A 22,718-nucleotide genomic window follows, 5' to 3' on the forward strand; every position below is an offset into this window, starting at 1 on the left:
GGCAAAGCAAAAAAGAAAAACAGAAAGTGTGACAACTCAAATGGATGTAATTACAACATGCACAAACCAGATAGTCCAACAGGGGGACAGGGGTGAAACGGGCATGTGGGAGAGCCTCCACGATTGTGCTTTGCCAATGTATCACTCACACACTGCTGCACTGAGGTCCTGTACAGGCAGAGCATTACACACATGACTGTGTGGCCGATCAAAGGGGTGGCCATGAAATGGGATGGCAGCTGGGTGGGAGATACTTGGAGGTCACAGGTGATGTGTTTGTGTGACAGTGTGCATGTATGGTGGGAACAAAAAAAAAATTACTCAGCCGCATGGCTTCACATTGTGCCATGCAGTCTATTTGTGGGTATTTGGCGCACATTGGGTGTGGGCTGTGGGGACAACGGGGTTTTGACTCGCTTTTGAAAAAAGCAGGATCAAGCTGATTTTTTTCCTGCCTGTCTGCTCCAGTCCCTAGTGTTTTTATTTGCATTATATATTTTGCGCAACTGTGGTTGGTGCTTCATATATCACAGGGGCTGCCTCTTGTAGCACCATCTTTCACCAGGGCTTGTTTTCTGTTACATCACAAGAAGTTGTCCCTAGGTCTCAGGTTTTGGTCCTGAAATCTCAGGACCTGGGATAGTTTTCACCCGGCAACCCTACTCCCATTCTTTCCCTCCATCCTGGGCAGTTGCCCAAGAGAGAAGGCATGAGCAGAGGCTGCAACCAGACTGGAAAGGAAGCAATAATGAGTGTGCATTTGCTTTAGCCAACTAAGCAGGAACTAAATAAGCAAGTTAATAAATAAATAACTAAGCAAAGAGTATCAGCACATCTTCAGCAATGTGATGCCTTCATAGTCTGCCCACAAAGCAAATGTGCTGACTATTTGCTTTGCTTTACTTGAGAAGGTGTGGTTCTCAAACTGTGAGGATAGCGGTCTGGATCTGGATCTCCAAGCCTCAAAACTAATTACTAGTCTAGCTAGTTGGATCAATATTTATGTAAATCCAGTTGATTCAATTGGCTTACTCTAGCTGGAGCTAGCAGTTGGATTAAGGCCCTAATTAATTAGAAGAGGACATGAAAGGCCACCTCTCAGGCTTCCTGTGAAAATTAATTAAATGTATTAAATGCTATTAATTAATTAATTAATTAATTAATAGACATCCTGCTTTTCACCTTTCCCAAGGCAGTTTTTGGTTTGCAACTCCCATAATCCTCCATCATCGGTGCTGTTGGCTAGGGTTGATGGGACTGGCAGGTCAAAATCATCTGGAGGTCTACACATCTCAGCTCCTTTTTCACAGATCAGAAAAGCTTCTTTGTAGAGAGCTGAGAGAAATGCATCTTTGGCAGGTTCCTGCTGGCATTCACCTAGGGACTGAAGTGCAGCCTCTTCAGTTTCCCCATGTCATTCTACTTGAGCACTTCACAGCTAAAATGACTTTACAGATATCTAGAGGCTTGGCCACTCATAGTTAGGGGTAGAGATGTAGTTTTGCTGTATTGCAGAAAATGTTTATGACTGCAGCACTATGTTTTCCCCTACAAATGAATGGCATTTGGCCTTTCAGAGAATGAAAGACCCCAGCTCCCATCACTTGCCACCCATTGTAGTAATGGGAGTAGTAATCCAATCATATATGGAGGGCCAAAGGTTCCCCACCCAAGCAGTAGAATAAAAAAGCTTGGTTAGATTGCAAGCTTCAGGATGGTGTACTGTCAAATTAACAAATCTGTAAGATGTTTTGACAGCCTTTGTGTCTGAAGAGCGGAGTATAATTACTCTAAATAAATAAATAAAATAAACTAGGACATTCTCTATTTTCATGGTCCCACCCATTCTTTTTAATATAGGTGGCTGGGGAATTCTGAGAGAGGGTAGATGCTGACTGGGGGATTCTGGAGCTTATGGTCCAAAAAATTAACTTTCCCAAGCTCTGAAATCACATATGCAACAGCAAAACTGCTTTTCATTATGACTGGTGGAACTGCTTGCAAATACACAAAGGAAAGGGTGTCTGTTTCAGTGTATCTCTTGTGTGCTGTGTGCATGCATGCATACATTACATTTTGTCTACTGCAGGAACCTTGTCTGTGAGGGTGGGTTATTCTTCACATATAGAAGATAGGATGTATGCCTTTGAAGGGATGTAGCTTCTTTACAGACAAAATGTTTAATCCCTGAGTGGATGGCTGGAAGAGCAACAGTTCAGTACACAAAATCATGCAGAAAATATTGAGCCAACTTTGAGATCCAGATCTCTTCCATAACCAAGATGCTAAGAAAAGAAAGTTGGAGCTTGAGACAAGACTGGTAAAAGACAGATGATAAAGTTGTGAAGACTGCATGCTCAGCCGGTCAGAGAAGAGGAGACATTTACTTACATGGATGATGGTGCATCTACACTGCCAAAATAATGCAGTGTGACACCATTTTAACTGCCATAGTTCCATCCTACAGAATCCTGGGATTTGTAGTTTAGTGAGGCACCAGCTGATTTTCCTGCTGGTTGATCATCTCTGTAATTGTCACCTTCTAAAACTACTGTAAAGTTTCCAGTTTTGTAAATGAACACAGACTACAATCCCAGAAGCCCCCCACCCCAAACCAACATGCACTTTGGCAACTGTGGGTTGGGGATTCTGTGAATTGTGATCCAAAATAGTAATCATTCAAAGCTCCTACTTAAGAAGGGTAAGCACATGTTTAACATTTCTAGAGCACTCAAGATGTTCAGGAGGCTATACACAACCTAGAGGCATCAGCTCCTGTCTGATCTTGGAAGCTAAGCAGGGACAGCCTTGGCTAGTACTTGAATGGGATGCCACCAATGAAGACTATATGCTGTAGGCTATATTTCAGAGGAAGGAACTGTCAAAACCACCTCTGAGTATTTCTCGCCTAAGAAGACTCTATGAAAAAATTCATGGGCTCACCATAGGTGGACAGGAGATTTGAAGATACAAATATACACAAAACTGATCATACAGCTCACCCTCTGTGATAAGAACAAAGAGGCTATTCCTCTTTGAGGTCAATATTTTTGCGGTGAGAATCCTGCAAGCATGAAGCATAGGCTGGCTGTGAACAGACCTCATTGACTCTTGCTGCAAACATGTCTTCTCTTTTTTTGTTGTGCACCTTTAAGTCATTTCCAACTTATGATGCTACTAAGGTGATCCTCTCACTGGATTGTCGTGGCAAAATATGTTCAGAGGGGGTTTGCCTTTGCCTCTCTCTGAAGGTGAGAGAATATGAGTTGCCCAGTGTCACCCAGTGAGTTTCCATGGCCAGGCGGGGTTTCAAACCCTGGTCTCCAGAGTTTTAGTCCCACATTGGCTTTCATTCCTTCCCTAAATTCCCAGAGCAATGTTTTCTCCTGTGTGCCTTTTTAAATGTTCACTCTTCACATCCCAATGTTCATTTATTCATTTGTTGCCTTATTCATTTTTTGAAACGTCCATGCTGCACATTTAGAAATTTTTAAAAAGCACACAGTCTATCTTAAATTTGGAGAAGACAAGGAAGTCTAATGGGTGTGCCATGGTGTTTGTATTGATTGTATCAGCACAGCTAGGAGAATCTCATAGCAAGATGATAATTCACCATAAGCTTTATTTTCAAATTGTATAATTAGCTGAAGAGGAGATAGGAGATTTTAAGGTGTGGAGAATATAATGCTGAAACATTGTAGAGTACAAAAAACTGACGAATACTCAAACCAGGGTATTGAATTTCAGGTAAGATGGTGACTGGGGGAAAGGGACAGATATTGTATTGTTTTAGGTCAAGCTTCCATGAAAAAGGTTTCCACTGACTGTGAAGGCTTTCATGGCCGGCGTCCATAGTTTTTTGTGAGTTTTTCGGGCTGTGTGGCCATGTTCTAGAAGAGTTTATTCCTGATGTTTTGCCAGGCATCTTCAGAGAATGCTGGCATTTGACCCATGGCAGACAACTTTTAGACAGTATTCTCAAGAGCTATTAGCAAATCATTCTAGAAAACATACATGTAGCAGATATTCCTGACAATTTGGTGAATGCCTTTAAGAGATTAGAATTTGTGAGATTAGTACTCAGGTGACATATTTTGAATTGTGCATTGTCCAAACCTTGCTACCCTTAAATTGTTTTATGAATTTTTACCCTTGTTATTTGTTTCTTCTTGCTTTAACCAGTATTGCTGAATATTCAAAAAATTGGAAGCTGTCATGGCTCTGACCAGTGCCTTCAAAGCGGTTACCAACACACCTGGATTGATCATCTGGAGAATTGAGGTAGAGTAAATACATTTTTCTCCAAGGAGTGGCGTTCCTATTAGGATCCGATTTAAACCTAGAACGGTTCTAGAGCAACCCGCAATCGTCTCCACTACAAATCGAATTGTAGAGCGGAATAAAATTTTGATTCGAGTTTTCCTCATTTAACGCGTGTTAAAAAAACACTAGGGTCCGACCTACGTTTTTCCATTGATTCGATTTAGGAACCGGAGCATTTAAATAGGAACGACAGCCTTTGAAATTGCGTTAGATGAATGGGAGGAGCGGAGTGCGATGGGGCTGTCCTTGGGGGAGTTGCCCTTTCTGTCCCCATCCGTCTGGCTGTCGCCATTTTTGCTTCCCTCACCCCTTTGTCCGCTGTGGTCTTTCAATAAGAGATAAGGATTATTTTTATTTTTTATTTTAATGGTTTACAGGCGCTTAATCTCTTCAGCGCTTTAAGCGCCTGAAGTCCCGGCTGCTCAAGCGCCTGCATCTGCCAAAGGAGTACAAGGCTTCCCCCGATGGATTGCAACCTCCCCTCTGTGTGGGGAGAGCCCATTTCTAACGGAGGAGAGGCAGGAAGGGAAGGCTCCTCTCAAAGAGGCATTCCCTGCCCGCTTGGGCACTGATCTCGCCCAGGCAGGGAAGGGAAGGCTCCTCGCGAGGAGGCATCTGATCTCACCCAGGCAGGGAAGGGAAGGCTCCTCGCGAGGAGGCATCTGATCTCGCCGAGGCAGGGAAGGGAAAGCTCCTCGCGAGGAGGCATCTGATCTCGCCCAGGCAAGGAAGGGCTCTGATCAATGGGGGGGGGGGGATAGAGCCTTTCTCCCTCCATTTCTCAAATGGAATCTGCCTTCTCCTCCAACCCTGGAAAGAGAATCTTTGGGAAGAGTGCTCCCTCCCTGCTTTTCCAGCAGCCTCCTTCATTGATCTCTGTGCTCTCTGAGGGATTCTCCCTGGCTGTCTTGGGAGACAGGATGCTGCCCTCCAAAACCTATCCCATAGTTCCTCTGGAAAGAGCTTCGCTTTTTGCCAGAAGCCTCCTTCATTGATCTCTGTGCTCTCTGAAGGGATTCTCCCTGGCTGTCTTGGGAGACAGGATGCTGCCCTCCAAAACCTATCCCATAGTTCCTCTGGAAAGAGCTTCGCTTTGCCAGAAGCCTCTCCCATTGATCTCTGTGCTCTCTGAAGGGATTCTCCCTGGCTGTCTTGGGAGAAAGGATGCTGCCCTCCAAAACCTATCCCATAGTTCCTCTGGAAAGAGCTTCGCTTTGCCAGAAGCCTCTCCCAGTGATCTCTGTGCTCTCTGAAGGGATTCTCCCTGGCTGTCTTGGGAGACAGGATGCTGCCCTCCAAAACCTATCCCATAGTTTCTCTGGAAAGAGCTTCGCTTTTTGCCAGCAGCCTCCTTCATTGATCTCTGGGCTCTCTGAAGGGATTCTCCCTGGCTGTCTTGGGAGACAGGATGCTGCCCTCCAAAACCTATCCCATAGTTTCTCTGGAAAGAGCTTCGCTTTTTGCCAGTAGCCTCCTTCATTGATCTCTGTGCTCTCTGAAGGGATTCTCCCTGGCTGTCTTGGGAGACAGGATGCTGCCCTCCAAAACCTATCCCATAGTTCCTCTGGAAAGAGCTTCGCTTTTTGCCAGAAGCCTCCTTCATTGATCTCTGTGCTCTCTGAAGGGATTCTCTCTGGCTGTCAATGAAATGGAAACGATGCCAAAAGATAAATCGCTTCCAAATATTCCGGATTAACGTTACGTCATTCTGACGTACTATTGATTGACAGCTCCAAATAAGGTATGGAGGAGAAGAATCGCTTTATTTAAACACCGATTTCATGCCAAGTAGGAACGCTTGCAGGTAAAAACTTCGATTTAAACAACCAGATGGGAACGATGAACAAAGCGATTCGGATAGCGGGATAAGAACAGTGTTGTTTTGAATCGATTTTATTAAAAACGTTGTATTTTAAATCGTTTCAAATCTTAAGTGGGAACAACCCGTAAGACTTCTGCTGCTGCTTTTAATGGTGTTTTGCCCGCAGCCCAACCTCAGATAAGCCTGCTGCACTGCAGAATTAATGCATGGTTCAATGCTAGGGTATCCTGGGATTTGTAGTTTGTTGTGGCACCAGAGCTCTCTGACAGAGAAGGCTAAATATCTCACAAAACTACAAACCCCAGAATTCCGTAGCATTCAGCCATTACAGTTAAAGTGGTGTCAAAATGCATTAATTCTGCATTAAATGCATCCTCAGACTGATCTGTGTGTGAGTGTTTGTTGTTGTGTGCCTTCCTTTCACCATCTCTTCTGAAATCATCCCGTATCACATCAAAGTCAGTGGAGCTTATTAAACATGTACAGAATGGTGCTATAAGGATTGTACTGTAAGAATTAATACATAGAATGGACACATGAAAAAGTGGAACACCTCCTGTACCTTTCATAGTTGTGTGGAAGAGGTAATTTCAGCAGGTGTAGTATACTTTCTACACTGCTTTCAAAGACAGAGGAGCCCTGTGCTTTTTTTCAGGTGGCCACCCTAGTTACACGACAATTTCTGCACTTCCTGATTCTAACAGAATGGTTTGACTTTTAATGGGCTAAGTCCAGTTGTTACTCCCATCTAGGGCAGGTCAACTGAATATCTGTGACTTTTAAGCCTTATTGATGTAATGGGCCTTCTCTAGCTGAGACCAACAATTGGAGCTAGCCCCATGTCTTTAATGTTTTGTGGTTATGCCAGTGCAACTCAACGATCCATCCTCTTTGTAGTTCTTGAGGGTCCTGTCCCAAGGATCTCCACTGATAGATGTCTTAACGATGGAGATGGGAAGCTGAGAATCTGTTAACTCAAGTTCCCATGGACATGATGGGTCTACTCTAGCATTTATTAGGACTCTGGGAGACTCCAGGAGTTTGAATATTGGACTAGGACTCTGGGAAACAAGGGTTTGAATCCCTGCTCAGCCATGGAAATCTACTGGTGACCTTGGACAAGTCACTCCCTCTCAGGCTAAGAGGAAGACAAAGGCAAACCCCCTCTGAATAAACCTTGCCAAGAAAATCCTTGAACAGGATCAGAGATGGTTTCAAGGCATTAGCAAAAATAACACTAGTTGGGACTGACAGCTGGATTTAGGCCTGTGAGTGAAGCCGATAAATTTATTTTGGTTACTGTTTTTACCTGTATGTGTCTTCTTCCCAGAAAATGGATCTAATACTGGTGCCTCCGAAAGCTCATGGCAGCTTTTATGAAGGAGATTGCTATGTTCTCCTCTCAGTAAGTACCCTGAAACTGGTTCTGCTGAAGATCTTGGTGTCTTTTATGATGTATCAGCTTGGTATGACCTGTAGCCCCAAAAAGTAACTTTCTCAATCACTAGATTCATCCTCACCCATGTTGAGTTCCTTCCCTAAGAAGTGAAACATTCATGACCTATCCAGCGGCCCATACATCAAGTATGGTGTGGGGGTGGAAAATTAGGCTCATTAGTGTTTCAGGAAACCAGACTAAAAGTGGGATGATGCTAGTACTTTTGTAAGCTTCTGAGGACATCTGCTTCACTCTGGACAGAGTAAGCAGTTATTTGATAATCCTTCTAACCTGACCAGACTGGGTATAAAGGTTCCAACATCTGTCTCCCAACTGGAATATTATTCATGGGATATAGTAAAAGAAGTGGCAGGTGGTTACAAATAACCCTGCCCATGTCTATGTCAACTGTGAAAGTAACTAATTACTAATCAGTCTTTTATATTAAGTACTTTTGCCCACAACTAGGTTATAACAAAGGCTGGCATATGTCCAATATTTACGAGATCATAAGACAGACTTATAATCTTTTATGATTCGTATTTATGGTAGTTAAGGACCAAATGTGACCCAAAAATTATGCTTAAACCAAGTACCACACCAACTGAAGGGCTGCCAAGGCACGGCAAATCAAGATGCTGGGAAATGACAATTGCAGCATTCTCCTGGTTGCAATCACATGGTTCATATGTTCACTTTTGCTATGACTCATGCTGCTGACTTGTGGTCTGTTGTGGATGTTGAGCGAATGGTGAGGCAGACAAAAGGGAGTGTTTTTGGTAACATCTGCCAGCAATTTGTAGCAGTCAGATTGAATATATATATCATTGAAAGTATAAGTTTTAGGGTTAGGGGTTTTCATAATAAATTGTAAAGAGTTACTTGGTAAAATTTTAACTGCCATGGTAATTTATTTCCAGGACCTATTGAACTATATACGAGTTCAGTAATGGTGTATATACCATTACAGTGTGGTGTAGTGTACCATTACAGTAGCCAATTATTTTTAAAAACAACTCTCCATCTCTAGTCTGGAGTATTTGCTTCTAGTGGTGGTGGTGGTGGGGGGGGACACCTCCCAGTCGCTGTAATGGTGCACTAGAATGACTAAAGAATGGTTGTTAACCCTGGGATGAAAAAACTCTAGTAAAGCTAACTGGCTGTGGCAGCAATAAGGATGCTGGGATGAGATAGCTCTTTTGTTTTTAGGAGAGGCCATGGAAGGAATGGGGTGTTTTTGACCTCCTTAACCAGTGGTGGCTGATGGCTGCCTTGTTAGTACGCTAGTGAATCAGCTCTTGGCTTCAGCCTGAAATTTCAAGGATCAGTCCAGGTATTCAACCTATTTTGGAATCAAGGATCAACACTTTTGCACTAAAACCTGGAGCAGATTCACTGCTGCCCCACAGGGTTGCACTGTCCTTAGCCATGCACAGAGGCTTTACCTAACCAGATCCTTATTTCTCCCCCTGAACTCTGTTCCTACTGCAGACCCGCAAATCAGGCACTGTTGTGTCCTATGATGTCCACTACTGGATTGGAAAATATTCCTCACAGGATGAACAGGGCTGTGCTGCCATATATACTACCCAGTTGGATGACTACCTTGGTGGAATCCCGGTACAGCACAGAGAGGTGCAAGGCTATGAGTCTGACCTCTTCAAGGGCTACTTCAAACAAGGTGTCATGTGAGTAAGAGGCCAGAGAAATCTCAAAGGTCAGCCTTTTCCTGAAGGAGCAAGCAGGGACCTCATTTCAGATTCTAGTGCTGAAGATGTTTCGGGACAGGAAGATCAATGAATCATGGTATCCTAGAGTTAGAAGAGTTGACAAGGGCCATCCAATCCAACCCCCTGCCATACAAAAACACATAATCAAGGCATACCTGGCAGATGGACATTCAGCCTCTGTTTGAAAACCTCCAAAGAATGAGATTCTGCTACACTCTGAGTGTGTTTCACTGTCAAACAGCTCTTACCAACAGGAAGTTCTTCCTAATATTTAGGTGGAATCTCCTTTCCTGTAGTATGAATCCATTGCTCCATATCCTAGTCTCTGAAGCAGCAGAAAAGAAGCTGGCTATCATGCTACTCCTTAACCTTCTCTTCTGCAGGTTAAACATACCCAGCTCCCTAAGCTACTCATAGGGCATGGTTTCCAGACCTTTCACCAGTTTGGTTCTCCTCCTCTAGACACACTCCAGCTTGCCCATATCCATCTTGAATTGTAGTGACCAGAACTGAACATAGTGTTCCAGGTGAGGTTGACCAAAGCAGAATATTATTTCCCTCGATCTAGAATTTATAGGATCATAGATTTGGAAGATGCTTCACAGACTCTAGTACAGTCTTCTTGCTTCATGTTGGAAACGAGAACTTCAACCTTCCTACCAGATCATAATACAGACTTACATGGAGGTCCTATCATGGAGGTCTATCTCAGTTGCACATGCTCTCTTCCAGACACAGGGCCAGCCTAAGATGTTTTGTTAACTGAAGTGGAAAAGCAAATGGTACCTAAGGTGCATAATGCCCTAGGCCAGCTATGTTATTTTGACACATAAGGCAGAATATCCATGCCCTCTAACTGTCCTAATTTGGCAAGGACAGTCCTAGATTAATCCTCTATATTCCCACTTTTCAGGTGCTTTTAAAATGTCCCAGTTTCTCTCCCCTTCCTTCTCAGCTCATTTCAGTTGCTGTAAACTGAGTTCAAAGTGCAAAAGTAGTTTGCACTCAGTTAACTCAACAAGGCAAAAGCTGAGAAGAGCGTTGTTGCAAACTGACTTCAAAATATCAAACTAGTTTGACTCAACTCACCGAGGAGGAGAGGAAAAGGCAGAGTCTTGCCCTTCTCAGTAGTCTCAGCCAAAAGCAAACTGCTGCAGCTTCTCATTGCTGGTGTGTTCTTCCTCATGAGCCTTTGCCTTTGTGACCCCACTCTGATGTTGCTTGGCCTCATGTGTCCCAGATTTCATCTGTGAAATATGTTGGAGAGTATGGAACCTCCCATAAGAACCTCCCATCTGTTTTGATTTAAAAAAAACCCCAGTAATAATAAATGACTAACAATTTCCTTCACTTTCATGACAACTCCAGTGAATCTCCCCCTTCTTCCTCTCTCTTTCTGCTACCTTCTTTTCTCTCTCCCCTTTTTCCTTCTTCTTCCTTTCCCAGTGAGAGCTTGTACTGAACCAATCACTTTTAGAGAGCCATTGAAACTGATGGCTGCATACAATCCTACCCCACCTGGTTGCCTAATCATAGTTTTTAGACGCTTTTATAGTGAGTAATAGCAAAAGGGGTGGGCTTACAAAATGACCCTAAGAACAGAGATGCTTTGATTTTCCTTTGTGAAATGTTGGAAGGTATGTGCTGCAGTGGTGTCATGAGAGGGGGTGTGGGGAGTGCAGATCATACTGGGTGACACCCCAGAGGAGGAGTGACCAGTGATGTAGACTCAAGTCATTTGATTCAGACTTAAGTCAAACTCAAGTCTCTTCAGTGACTTGACTTGGACTTGACTTGTCAAAAATGACACACTGACTCAACCTGACATGAGACTTCTATATTTTTAGTGGCTGAGTTGCTGGTACCATTTACCTTGAGCAGCAGGCAAGTCCCTTCCCCAGAACTCTGGCTACATTTCTCAGAAGCAAATTCATTAGGCAATGGACTTGAAGTGGCAGGATCCTTCTAAAGCTTTTGTGGAGCTTTAGAAGGCTGCTCTGATATACAGCAGGGACAGGCTGCCGAGCAGACCTCAAGCCCCACCTCAAGTCCATTGCCTAATGTGTTCCCCTCTGAGAAATGCACTGTGACTACTTTTTTTCGGTTAAAGGTTGGCTCCCAGTCTGAGGCTTGACATGAGACATGACTTGAAAGTATCTTGCAAGGACTTGAGACTCAACTTGAGACTTGAAGGTAGAGACCTGAGATTTGACTTGAGACTTGGACTAAAAAAACTTGAATTCATTATTGGGGGTGACACCCAGTTAGGCCCTCCTTCCACTTCAGAGCAGGAGAGATGAACATGCACCTTCCCTGGCTGTTCCGTCACCAGACTTTCTTCCTGGAGAGGAAGCCCAGTGATGGAACAGCAGGAGGGGCAAACACGCCCCCTTTGTCCCCTCCTGCTGTCTCTCTTGCCTGGCCAGAGTGATGCAGTGGCTGGAGATGGAGAGGTGGCAAGGGAGGCCACCAGCACCCACCAGCCCTTCCAGGGACTGGCCAAGTGGTGGACAACAGAGCAGTCTGAGACAAGGGGACAGGCTTTCGAGTTAGTGGAAGGGGCAGGGAAGCCCCCCCCCCCCCCAGCAGCCTTTTGAACTGGATGACACTCTAACTAGTGACACCATTGATGTGCTCTTTTATTAAAGAAAATATGGGCAAGGAGAAGTATCTTAGGTTGTTGTTGTTATCATAGTTATTTGTATCCCACCTTTTCCCTAAAACTGGGACTCAGAGCAGCTTACAGTTTAAAAGAACAGGACAATTAAGAACATACAAAAGTGATGCATTAAAACAGAATGAAATTGTTACAGTATTAAAACAGGTTCTGCATTCTCCAGTGCTAGCACTAGATGAGGACAGAGCACTAAGCTTCTTTGGATCTTCTACCCACCAAATGAGAATTTAGAGTTGTTGCTGTGGTCCTTCAAGACGTTTCCTACTCACTGCAAGATTTTGTTTGGCGAGATTTCTTCAAGACGGGGTTTGCCTTTGCCTTCCTCTGTGGCTGAAAGAGTGTGACATGCCCAAGGTCATCCAGTGGGCTTTTATAGCCCAGTGGGGATTCAAACCCTGGTTTCCAGAGTCATAGTCCAGCACTCAAAGCACTACACTACACTGGATTTCAGTATTCTATTTCCTATACTCCATAAGTCAAGGTTTCTCACCTTGGGTTTCCTGGAACTCTGGAGTACAAAAAAGAGGTCGCTGGGGGTTCTGTGATAGATCGTGGTTGGAAAAAAACTTTTTTAATTAAACAGTAGATATAATGCTTTGATCTAATGGTTTGCACATTGGACTAGGACACTGGGAGACCAGGCTTTGAATCCCAGTTTGGCCATGGAAACCCACTGGGTGACCTTGGGCAAGTCACACTCTCTCGGCCTCACAGGATGGCAGTGGCGAAGCCCCTCCAAAGAAACTTGCCAAAAAAATCCCATGATAGATTTGCCTTAAGTCAGAAATGATTTGAAGACAGACAACAACAACATAATAATAATTTTTATGGAGCAGTTCTCTGAGACCTGACATTTTTTTCAAGAATTCCTCCAGGGTAAAAAGGATGAGAAAAACTGGATTAGATGTCAGGACTAGGAATTGCCCTACTCCCTTTTCCATGAAGGATATTATAGCTGTTGTACATAAGAGAACTCAAGTATCCTTATCACTGATGCTTAAATGCCTGTATTGTTTTATCTACATGTGAATGTGTTTCCTGTAAGCATTAACGTCTGACAGGTAAATTTTGGATACATTAACAGTTTATATTAATACTTATGCCTAACGCATAATTATTGTATAGTCATTGTACTGTTCCCATTTTTCCATTGCTTTTTTACTTTCGATTTTAAAACATAAAAAGATAAAAACTAGGCTTAAAAATTCATCCTCATATTATAAGGCTGCTTTTAGTACATTGTTATGCTGTATCTCGTTGGTTTTCTTTTTAATGTCTGTAAACCACTTTGGCCAGAAAGGTAGTATAGCAGTATCAAAAATAACTTCCAAGACCTGAATCATATTGTTGGTCCTCACTAAACTAGATGAATTGGATCAGTGGGATTTACCTACAGGTTGATTCACAATTCAATACTTGATCGAGTGTGTCTACTCTAATTGGGATTTTGAACAGAGTGAGGAATGTTTTTATGCAATTAAAGGTATCTGAAATAGTCTAATCTATTTGGACCAGGGTCCAAAACACACTGCAGAAATCATTCAATTTGACACCACTCAGTGGTAGGGAATTCTGGGAACTAGTTTTATGAGATATTTAGCCTTCTCTGTCAGAGAGAGCTCAGGTGCCACAATGAACTACAATTCCCAGGATCCCCAGGGAGATTAAAACAATCTCAGACTGGACTATTTTGTATTTTGGACTTATGTGATCTAGCAATATAATCGTATAGATGCTTAACTAGACATAAGTCTCATTTACAACCAAAGACAATTAATCCCAGGGTCATAACCTGCATGAATCTAAAAACGGACAAACTAATTGCTTTAAAGAAAAACAAAGCCTATTTTCATTTGGTTTTTGGATGCCCTCTTAACAGTGCCATATCAGAAGAGGTGGTTTTCCAGAGGAGGTAATGTTTCTACCATGTTGGTACCTATCATGTCAGTTTTTATGAGCACTTTTGCTTAAAAATTAATTTAAATTTAAGTTTTAAAATGTGTTGCATTACTTGATGAATTTGTGTGTGTCTTTTGGGTTGATGCACAGTGTGACAACTGTTGAATGTTAAAAGCCTTATGCTGCTGCCACACTGCAGAAGAATGCAGTTTGACACCACTTTAACTGCCATGGCTCAGTGCTATCAAACTGGGATTTGTAGTTTGTTGTGGCACCAGAGCTCTCTGACAGAGAAGGCTAAATAACTCATAAAACTAAAAATCCCAGAATTCCAAAGCATTGAGCTATGGCAGTTAATGTGGTGTCAAACTACATTAATTCTGCAGTCCTAGTTTAACATACCAGAGCATCAGTCTGGCTGGCCATAGACTTTCATAGCAGAAAGTCACCATAATTCATTCTTATTAATCCTTACTAGCAGAGAGTTGCCTGTTTTGTCCAGCTCTCATGCTCTTCTCCTTCTCCCCCAATCTAAACAGCTACAAGAAAGGGGGTGTTGCCTCTGGACTGAACCACGTGGAGACCAATACTTACAATGTCAAGCGGCTGCTGCATGTTAAAGGCAGGAGGAATGTCACAGCTATAGAGGTGAGGCTGAACCCAGCATTTTCTCTTCTCATCTGCTCTGGGGCCGAGGGCGGTTTCTTCTCCTTCCTTGCTCCTACAGCAGATGCTGGGACTTAGCAGTGGCTGCCCCATGACTGTTCTTCCTGAGCCAACTGACCGTTCCCCTCTATTGGAGGTATGTGTGCCACTGTCATGCTACTCATCCGGCAACCTCAAATGTGGTGGAAGACACTGTCCTGTCAATGGTGCTGAAGTAAAGTTCATCTGCCAGTCCAGTTTTTGTCTTTATATAGAACAGATGGAGAAGCAGAGTGCCTGGCTACTTAAGCAGCAAAATTGCTTGGTTTTTTTCTGGTTGCTCCTAATCCTTTCACTGTAACAAGAAGGAAAGGAGGTGGAGCGGGATAAAGGAATGTAGCAGCGCCTTTAAGACTAAATGGTTATTCTTTTTGCATGAGATTTTGTAGCTATAAACCCCATTTCTTGAGCTGCATCTGAAGAAGCCACGGACATCAAGAAGAAGCCATGAAAGCTTGTGCAAAAGTAAAAACCATTTAGTCTTAAAGGTGCTGCTACATTCTTTTTTTAAACCTCCCTCCCCCTCCCTCCGTCCTTTCTATTCTTCAAGAGACTAAGGGCTTTATCACACAGTATATTAAAGCTGGATTTTAACAGGACAAAATCATCTTTGGCTGGAACTTAACACACAACATTGTGTCTCTCCTGCTGCTGCCTTGCATTCTATTTGTTACTGTAGTGTACCTTTCAACTGACAGGCAAAACCTGTCAACAGGCTCTCAATCACACCGGTATTCTATGACTGTCTACTAGTGATAGATCCCCTCCTCTACAGGTCTGCTTCTGTGCTGTGATCCGGAGTGATTCTGCTCTTCTCCCCACTCTCCCCTTCCCCTTTTTAGCAATCGCAGCAGCCAGTACCTTCCTGAAGCCTGCTGGAGATACACACAACAGTGGGATTTGGGAGGCAATCAGCAATCGCAATCACTCATTCCGCCCATAAACACTGCTTTCCAGGAGGAAAGGGGGGGAATGAGTGATTGCGATTGCTGATTGCTGATTGTCAGTGTTGAAAGCAGATCATGTGACCATGAGTCACCAAAGCTATATCATAAGGAAAAGTATGATAAGAAATGGTGCCAAACCAGTATGATACCATTCTTAAACTAGCATGTGATAAAGTCCTAACGTGTACTGCTTTGAAAACTAATCCTCTCACTATTTCTCTTTTCCTATTTGTTTTTGCTCTTGCATTCCGAACATCTGTAGGTGGAGATGAGCTGGGAGAGCTTTAATGTTGGTGATGTGTTCTTGCTGGATCTTGGCCAAGTCATCATTCAGTGGAATGGGCCAAAGAGCAACACGCAGGAGCGCATGAAGGTGTGGTCAGGAACCAAAGCACTGTTTCTTTTTTTATGGCCACAACTGCCTTTGGTCTCTGTACTATCTGTAGTTTCTGTACTTTCTCCCTATGACATGGGAGTTCTGTAGCTGGATGTTATTTTATTTTATTTTTTAAAAAGATCTAACCCTTTTCACTGCCGCATGCCCTAATCTTGATTTATCCCCCATCCCCCAACCCACTATTAGCTATAGACAGAAAATGTGAAGGATTCTGTCTGTAAAAATTGGAAGTTTCTTTACTGAAAAAGAGTGTAGCAATAGCAATAGCATTTACATTCCTATACCACTTCATACTGAATTAAGCAGTCTCTAAGTGGTTTACAGTGTGGGAGCCAATTCTGGGAGCCAATTACCCCCAACAAGTTGGGTACTCATTTTACCAACCTCTGAAAGGATGGAGGCTGAATTGACCTTGGAGCCCCTCAGGATCCAACTCACAATGGAGATTACTGCACTCTCTTTTAATGTGCCTTATCCCCAAAGGAGATATTTTGAAAACGGGTTTTACTGCATTCACCTGTGGGCAGGGGAATGCATCCCATTTATAGCCTGGATGCTAGCCGGGCTTATTCTGCACCTTTTCAAGAATGGGAAAATCCCATTGAAAAGCTGCAGAATAAGCCTGGCTGGCATCTGGGCTGCTTGCATCTGAGATGTGTTCGTCCGGCCATAGACTTAACTCATGAAGATCCAGAAATGTTCCAGCAACAAAGCCTTCCTGGGACTTCCCCTTAAATGGTTTTTTTGCTGGAGAATTCCTAGATCTTCATTGGTTAAGTCTTGGATAAGCTCGATGTGTTTGATCATTTATATATTTTATTACAGTACAGTGGTACCCCGGGTTACGAAAGTAATCCGTTCCGCGGAGCCCTTCGTAACCCGGAAACTTTCGCTAGCCGAAAAAGCCCATAGGCTTTAATAGCGAAAGCCGCGATTCCGGGTGAAATCGCGCCGAAAAGCACCAAAATTTCTTTCGCAACCCGGAATAACCTTCGTAACCCGGAAATAATTAATTAATTGAATTTCTTTCGTAACCCGGAAATTTCGTAAGGCGGCGCATTCGTATCCCGGGGTACCACTGTACTTATACTCCACCCATCAGCCATAAAGGTATCAGAGCGGCTTACAATTATTCTTTTTAATTAGATGGTTCTAAAAATCATACGACTTTTCTGGGACTATGCCTTTTACTCCCGGCTTTTTCTCCCTGTCTGAAAATCTCCATAGATGCTGTGCTGCAGAATTAATGTAGTTTGACATCACTTTAACTGCCACAGCCCCATCCAATGGTTTCCTGGGATTTGTAGTTTGCTGTGGCACCAGAGCTCTTTGACAGAGAAACCCAAATATCTCACAAAACTACAAATCCCAGAATTCCATAGAACTGAGCCATGGCAGTTAAAGCAGTGTCAAACCGCATGAATTCTACAGTGCAGATGCAGTCATGCTTCAAGGAAGATGGGGCCATGCAAATAGGCCATCACTCAAAGTATAGCACAAGTTTTGCATGGTGAAGCTCTCAGGTTAAATCTTCAGCATCTCTAGGTAAGGCTAGGAAAAATTCCAGCCTGGGGCTGTTGAAAGGTTTTACCACTAAGTGGTCAGTGCAAGCAGTACTTGTCTAGACTGATCAACATTTTGAGTTTGGCATAAGGCTCAAACCATCTTAATGTTCCAAAGATCATTGCCTTCTTCGTTAGGGTATGCTTCTTGCCAAAGATATCCGTGACAGAGAACGTGGAGGTCGAGCTGAGATTAGAGTAGTGGAGGGTGATGAGGAAGAAGCCAGCCCAGATTTGATGAAGATGTTGGAAAATGAGCTTGGAGCGAGGCCCCATGACCTCAAACCTACTGTTCCTGATGAGGTGGTGGATCAGCAGCAGAAGATGTGCATCTTACTCTACCGGTATGTGGATAGAACTTCCCTGCGTAAACAAAAGAGGAAATAGTTGCCAGAGATGCTTCCAGTGGCAGAGGTATCATCAGCATCACACTCAAGGGGGTGTGGGGACTGCAGACCACACTAGGTGACACCTCAGAGAGGGGTGCTGTCTGGTACATTGGTGGGAAGTGGTGCCGAAGTTCCAAGTCTGGCAACTTTGCTGTCCAGGGGGAAAGGCGGTTTTTTCCTGCCCAGCCAATCTCTCTATCAGACTTGGAAAGGCTGTGGGGCCCCAGCAGTAGATGCCAAAGTTTTGGGTTTCTGGGTCTTGCAGCTTTGCTGAAGGGGCAAGAAATGGAGTCCCATGCCTGGCCAGCAGCTCCTCCTGCAGCTCTTTGGACCACTGTGGGAACAGAGGGAAGAGTCTCTCCACTGCCTGCCTCCACACTGCCTGGTTGAACTGCCAGGCTACTCTCTGGCAATGCTGCTGCTGATAGCCCCTCTGGAGGGCCACAATGCCCTGAAGAAATAAACAGTGGCAGTGGCAGCAGGAACATGGAGGACTAGACCCATCACCCCCATCACCAATGCTCATCTTTCGGGGTGTGGCAAATATACCATGTATGACCCTGATCATCAGACTTTGGAAAAGCTAATAATTTGGAAGATACTGTATTTTCTGGCATATAAGACTACTTTTTAAACCAGGAAAATCTTCTTAAAAGTCGGGGGTCGTCTTATACGCCAGGTGTCATCTTATAGGGCAGGCGCTGAAACTTCTGAGCTGGACTGGAGAATCTGCGATCGCCGCATATGGTGGGGGGAGCACAAAAATGGCCACAGCCGCATCTCCGCTGTATGTGGCAACCGTATGAAAGCAGTAAGGGTGGCACTGTACAAATATGGTAGAAGAAAATCCACTCACAAGGATTCATGGAAAGAAGTGAGTTAATGTGGTCCTGATGACGAGGTGAGGGGGTGCCTCACCAGGAAGGTGTAAGTGAAGGGCAGAACAAGCTGAAGGCTTCTGGAACGCCCGGGGTATGGAAAAAAGAGCCGTGTTTGCACTACCACTCTTATAGTCTTGGAGACAGTGAGGGCTGGGCAGGCAGCTGACCAATCCAAGCAGGCTTTGAATAGAACATGTTTTCCTGCTAAGTACCTGCATGTCATAAGCATTTGAATTAAAATTACCATATTGAAATCAAATCTGATGTGCGTTGGAAGAGTGGTAGTCTTATACGGTGTGTATATCCCAAACTCTGTATTTTAACTGGAAAAGTTGGGGGTCATTTTATATGCCGGAAAACGGTAACTCCAGTATCCTGACCATACTTGCTTGAGGATACTAAGGGTTATAGCTGAATAAATAACCTTTTCCAAGCCATGGTTATGATCTAGTCTGAAAGTGGTATTGATTCACAAAATTGTTATGTTGGTACGAACAAGAGAAGCAAGGTTGCTAATCTGTGTTTGAAAAAATGGGGGTCTCCAAATCACCACAGTGATCACTGCTGTCATCACTGAGTGAAGAACATGTATGAGTGAACTTGCTCTCACTTGGGGCAGAAGACTTGAGGGAGCCTGAGGAAAACTTCTGGGGGAATTCTATAAAAACTTGTATAAGGGGATTCTGTCCTGGGCTCAGCAATTCAGAATAAAACAACCTCTCTTTCTACCTCTCTTCTAGTGTCTCAGACTCTGGAGGGAAAATGGAAGTCACAGAAGAGGCACAGAGGCCCCTTGTGCAGGACATGTTGAGCCATGATGTAAGCCTGAGATGAGGAGGAAACAGCTGCCGCAGGATACTGGTGTATCCAACAAACCCTTCACTCAGGGCTACAAATGTGAATCTCCAGATATTGCTGGACTGCAACTCCCATCCACACTAGCCAGCATAGCCAATAGTGAGGGATGATGGGAGTTTTGATCCTATAGCATCTGGAGGAATGTAATTCTTCAGCCCTGCCTTTGCAGTAATCTACAGATAATTTACATCAAGATAAACCTCTATGGGATTGCTACAAAATAATAGCCTCGTGGACTGCAGCCTTGAGGTCTAATTCTGACTTATTTTCTTGGAAATATTGGCTGAAATCCACAGAACTGGCTCCCATCTGCCATGATATAGCTTTTGGCAATGGTGTTCTGAGTACTCTGGCTGCATGACACCCCCTCCCCCCAGGACAGGGGGGGAGAACCCTAAAAAATATAATTTTGTAATTCAGCAAGTACTCTGGCAATTTTCAGCATCATCATCAAATTTCAGTGGCCAGCAATCTTTGCAAGAAGCCACCACAACGACAGCAACTTCACAGATATGCCAAGAGGCTCTTGGTGCAGCTGAGGCGTTGTTTTTCTACAGCTGTCAGAAAAGCACTCAATACATTGTTTAGCATTTGGAAGTAACTAGTTATAATGAGTTGTTGTTGTTGTTTGTGCCTTCAAGTTGTTTCCAATTATTATTATTATTATTATTATTATTATTATTAACCTTTATTTATAAAGCACTGTAAATTTACACAGCGCTGTACATACAATCTTTTTAATTGGCGACCCTAGAGCAATCTTATCACTAGGTTTTCTAGGCAACATTTCTTCAGAGGAAGTTTGTCATTGCCTTCCCTTAAAGCTGAAGAAGTGTGACATGCCAAAGTGGGTTTCCTTGGCCAAGCAGGGATTTCAACTCTGGTCTTCAGAGTCCTAGTCCGTCACTTAAACTACTACACCATGCTGGCTCTCTATAATGAATTAGTATGTGCACAAGAATTCTCTACACACTGATTTTAGAGACTAATACAGCTATATCTTTGAATTCTATAACAAGTTAGTTGTAATTAATTTATTTCCCCCCCAATAATCAAGTATTACAGGTTGAGTCTCTGTTATCCAGAATTCTGAAATCTGAACTATTTTGAAAATCAAAACCTCTCTCATGAATGGCTCAGATAGTGTCACCTTTGCTTTCTGTTTCATATACTAGATTATTAAAAATATTGTACAGAATTACAGTCGGCCCTTCACATTCACAGACTTGGCATTCATGAATTTGGTTACTCGCGGTCAGAGGGGCCAGGGGAAACTCATGCGTGAGCCTCTCTCACCCCCTCCTCCGATGCCTGGAACAGCTTGCCAGAGCGATCCCAGGCACTGGAGGAGGTGGGCAGGGCTCACGCATGGGCTCCCCTGGCCCCTTTCCATGCCTAGGACAGCTGGCTACAGCTGTCCCAGGCATAGGAGGAGGAGGTTGATGGGGCTTGCCTTATTTGTGAATTTTCCACATTCATGGGGGTCTTGCTCCCCTAACCCCGCAAATGTGGAGGGCCAACTACTTTCAGGCTATGTGCATAAGGTGTATATGAAACATAAATAAATTTTGTGTTTAGACTTGGGTCTCATCTCCAAGATATTTCATTGTATAGATATATCCAAATACAGCTATGGCCTCTAGATAATTAATCTTATGCCATTTCATCAGGATCAGGTTTTGCTTTCAGTATCTGCCTAAGGGCAAAATGAAGGATTTTTCATTTTCACCCATTTTCCATGGATACACATGCTGTGAAACCAGTCAGAAGTCATGGATTGCTCTGAATGCTTCCTTCTTTGTGCTTCAGGACTGCTACATTTTGGACCATGGTGGGATGAAAATCTATGTATGGAAGGGCAAAGGAGCTACAAAAGTGGAGAAGCAAACAGCCATGTCTAAGGCCCTGGTATGATGTGAGAGACTCACTTGGTTGGATCTTCCTAATTCCTGTCTGTGGGGGTTTTTTGGGGGGTGGGGTGGGGTGGCAAGATTTATTCAGAGGATGTTGCTATAGCCTGAGACAGTCTGACTCTGAGCTCCCAGAGTCCTAGTGTAATGCTTAAACCATCCACCTAATGCACCAAGTTGACTTTCAGTATTTACTCAGTACCTACCTTCACACATACTACTAAGTCTAAGTGTAAATGTCACTGGATGTATTTGAGTTACAGCTATCCCACAATAAGCACAAGTGTGAAATTAAACTTGAAGGGTTTTGTTTTGTTTTTCAGAAAGGAAATTGTCCTGGCCACTTTACTAATGCATACCCTTCCAGAAACCAGAACAGGGCAAGTTGTTGCTGAAATAATAAATGTGGTATAGAGAAGTCAGAAAAACATATTCAGCAATATATAGAAATGGGCTTGGGGGGGCAGTTCTTGTGTATGATGGTAGAAGTGGTATGATGTGGATTTAGTGTTCAAATCATTCAAGCTATTCTGTTCTCACTGAGGGCTGCTCCAGCTATTAGGCGCTGCTGTTAGGCCACTGTCCAGCTACCTCCTTAAGGCAGCACAGAAATTTCTGTGGCAAAAGCCAGAAAAGTCCCATAATCTATCCTTGGTAATCCTGTAATGCTTTTTTCTCATTCCCTACAGGAATTTATGAAGATGAAAGGCTACCCTTGCAGCACAAATCTGGAGACTGTACACGATGGAGCCGAGTCAGCCATGTTCAAACAACTCTTCCAGAAGTGGACAGTTGCCAACCAGTCTGTGGGGCTTGGAAAAACCTATGCCGTGGGCACAATCGGTAAGGCAAGTCCTGTCGCTGGATGGGTGATAGTCATCTTCGGAGAAACTCTTTCTTACCCACATTCCTGGACTGATTGTTTCATGTAGTTGCTTGTTGCCTTATGATTTGGACAAGAAACAGGGCCTTCTACGCCCTCTCCATACCTATGCCATAGCAAAACTTCAGGGCCATACCAAGATTGCTTACTGTCTGAGGCAACGATAGCACCCCTCTCTCTCAGAATCTGACTGGAAGGGGTATTTATTTATTTAAATTTAAATAAGCTGCCCCCAGCATCTGCTGCCTGAGCCAGTTGCCTCCCTCTGCTTCATGGTGAGGCTGCCTTGTAAAATCT

The 22,718-nt window shown here is 43.6% G+C and overlaps 1 protein-coding gene across 2 annotated transcripts in view; it reads left to right on the forward strand.

Annotated features, from left to right (window-relative positions):
* The first annotated feature begins 4,215 nt into the window (after positions 1-4,215).
* The window catches only part of LOC149322643 (advillin-like), a 38,013-nt gene continuing 19,510 nt past the window's right edge, over positions 4,216-22,718 (forward strand). For both annotated transcript variants that reach the window (XM_089480891.1, XM_089480884.1), the window contains exons 1-9: positions 4,216-4,281; positions 7,476-7,550; positions 9,075-9,271; positions 14,429-14,537; positions 15,804-15,914; positions 17,639-17,844; positions 19,511-19,589; positions 21,438-21,536; positions 22,228-22,381. In XM_089480891.1, the coding sequence (XP_089337017.1) occupies positions 4,216-4,281; positions 7,476-7,550; positions 9,075-9,271; positions 14,429-14,537; positions 15,804-15,914; positions 17,639-17,844; positions 19,511-19,589; positions 21,438-21,536; positions 22,228-22,381 (1,096 nt within the window). The remainder of the gene's footprint in view (positions 4,282-7,475; positions 7,551-9,074; positions 9,272-14,428; positions 14,538-15,803; positions 15,915-17,638; positions 17,845-19,510; positions 19,590-21,437; positions 21,537-22,227; positions 22,382-22,718) is intronic.

The sequence above is a fragment of the Sceloporus occidentalis genome, unplaced genomic scaffold (assembly GCF_023333645.1).
Source record: "Sceloporus occidentalis isolate IW3139 unplaced genomic scaffold, rSceOcc1.0.p SCAF_1, whole genome shotgun sequence".
Taxonomy (NCBI): Eukaryota; Metazoa; Chordata; class Lepidosauria; order Squamata; family Phrynosomatidae; genus Sceloporus; species Sceloporus occidentalis.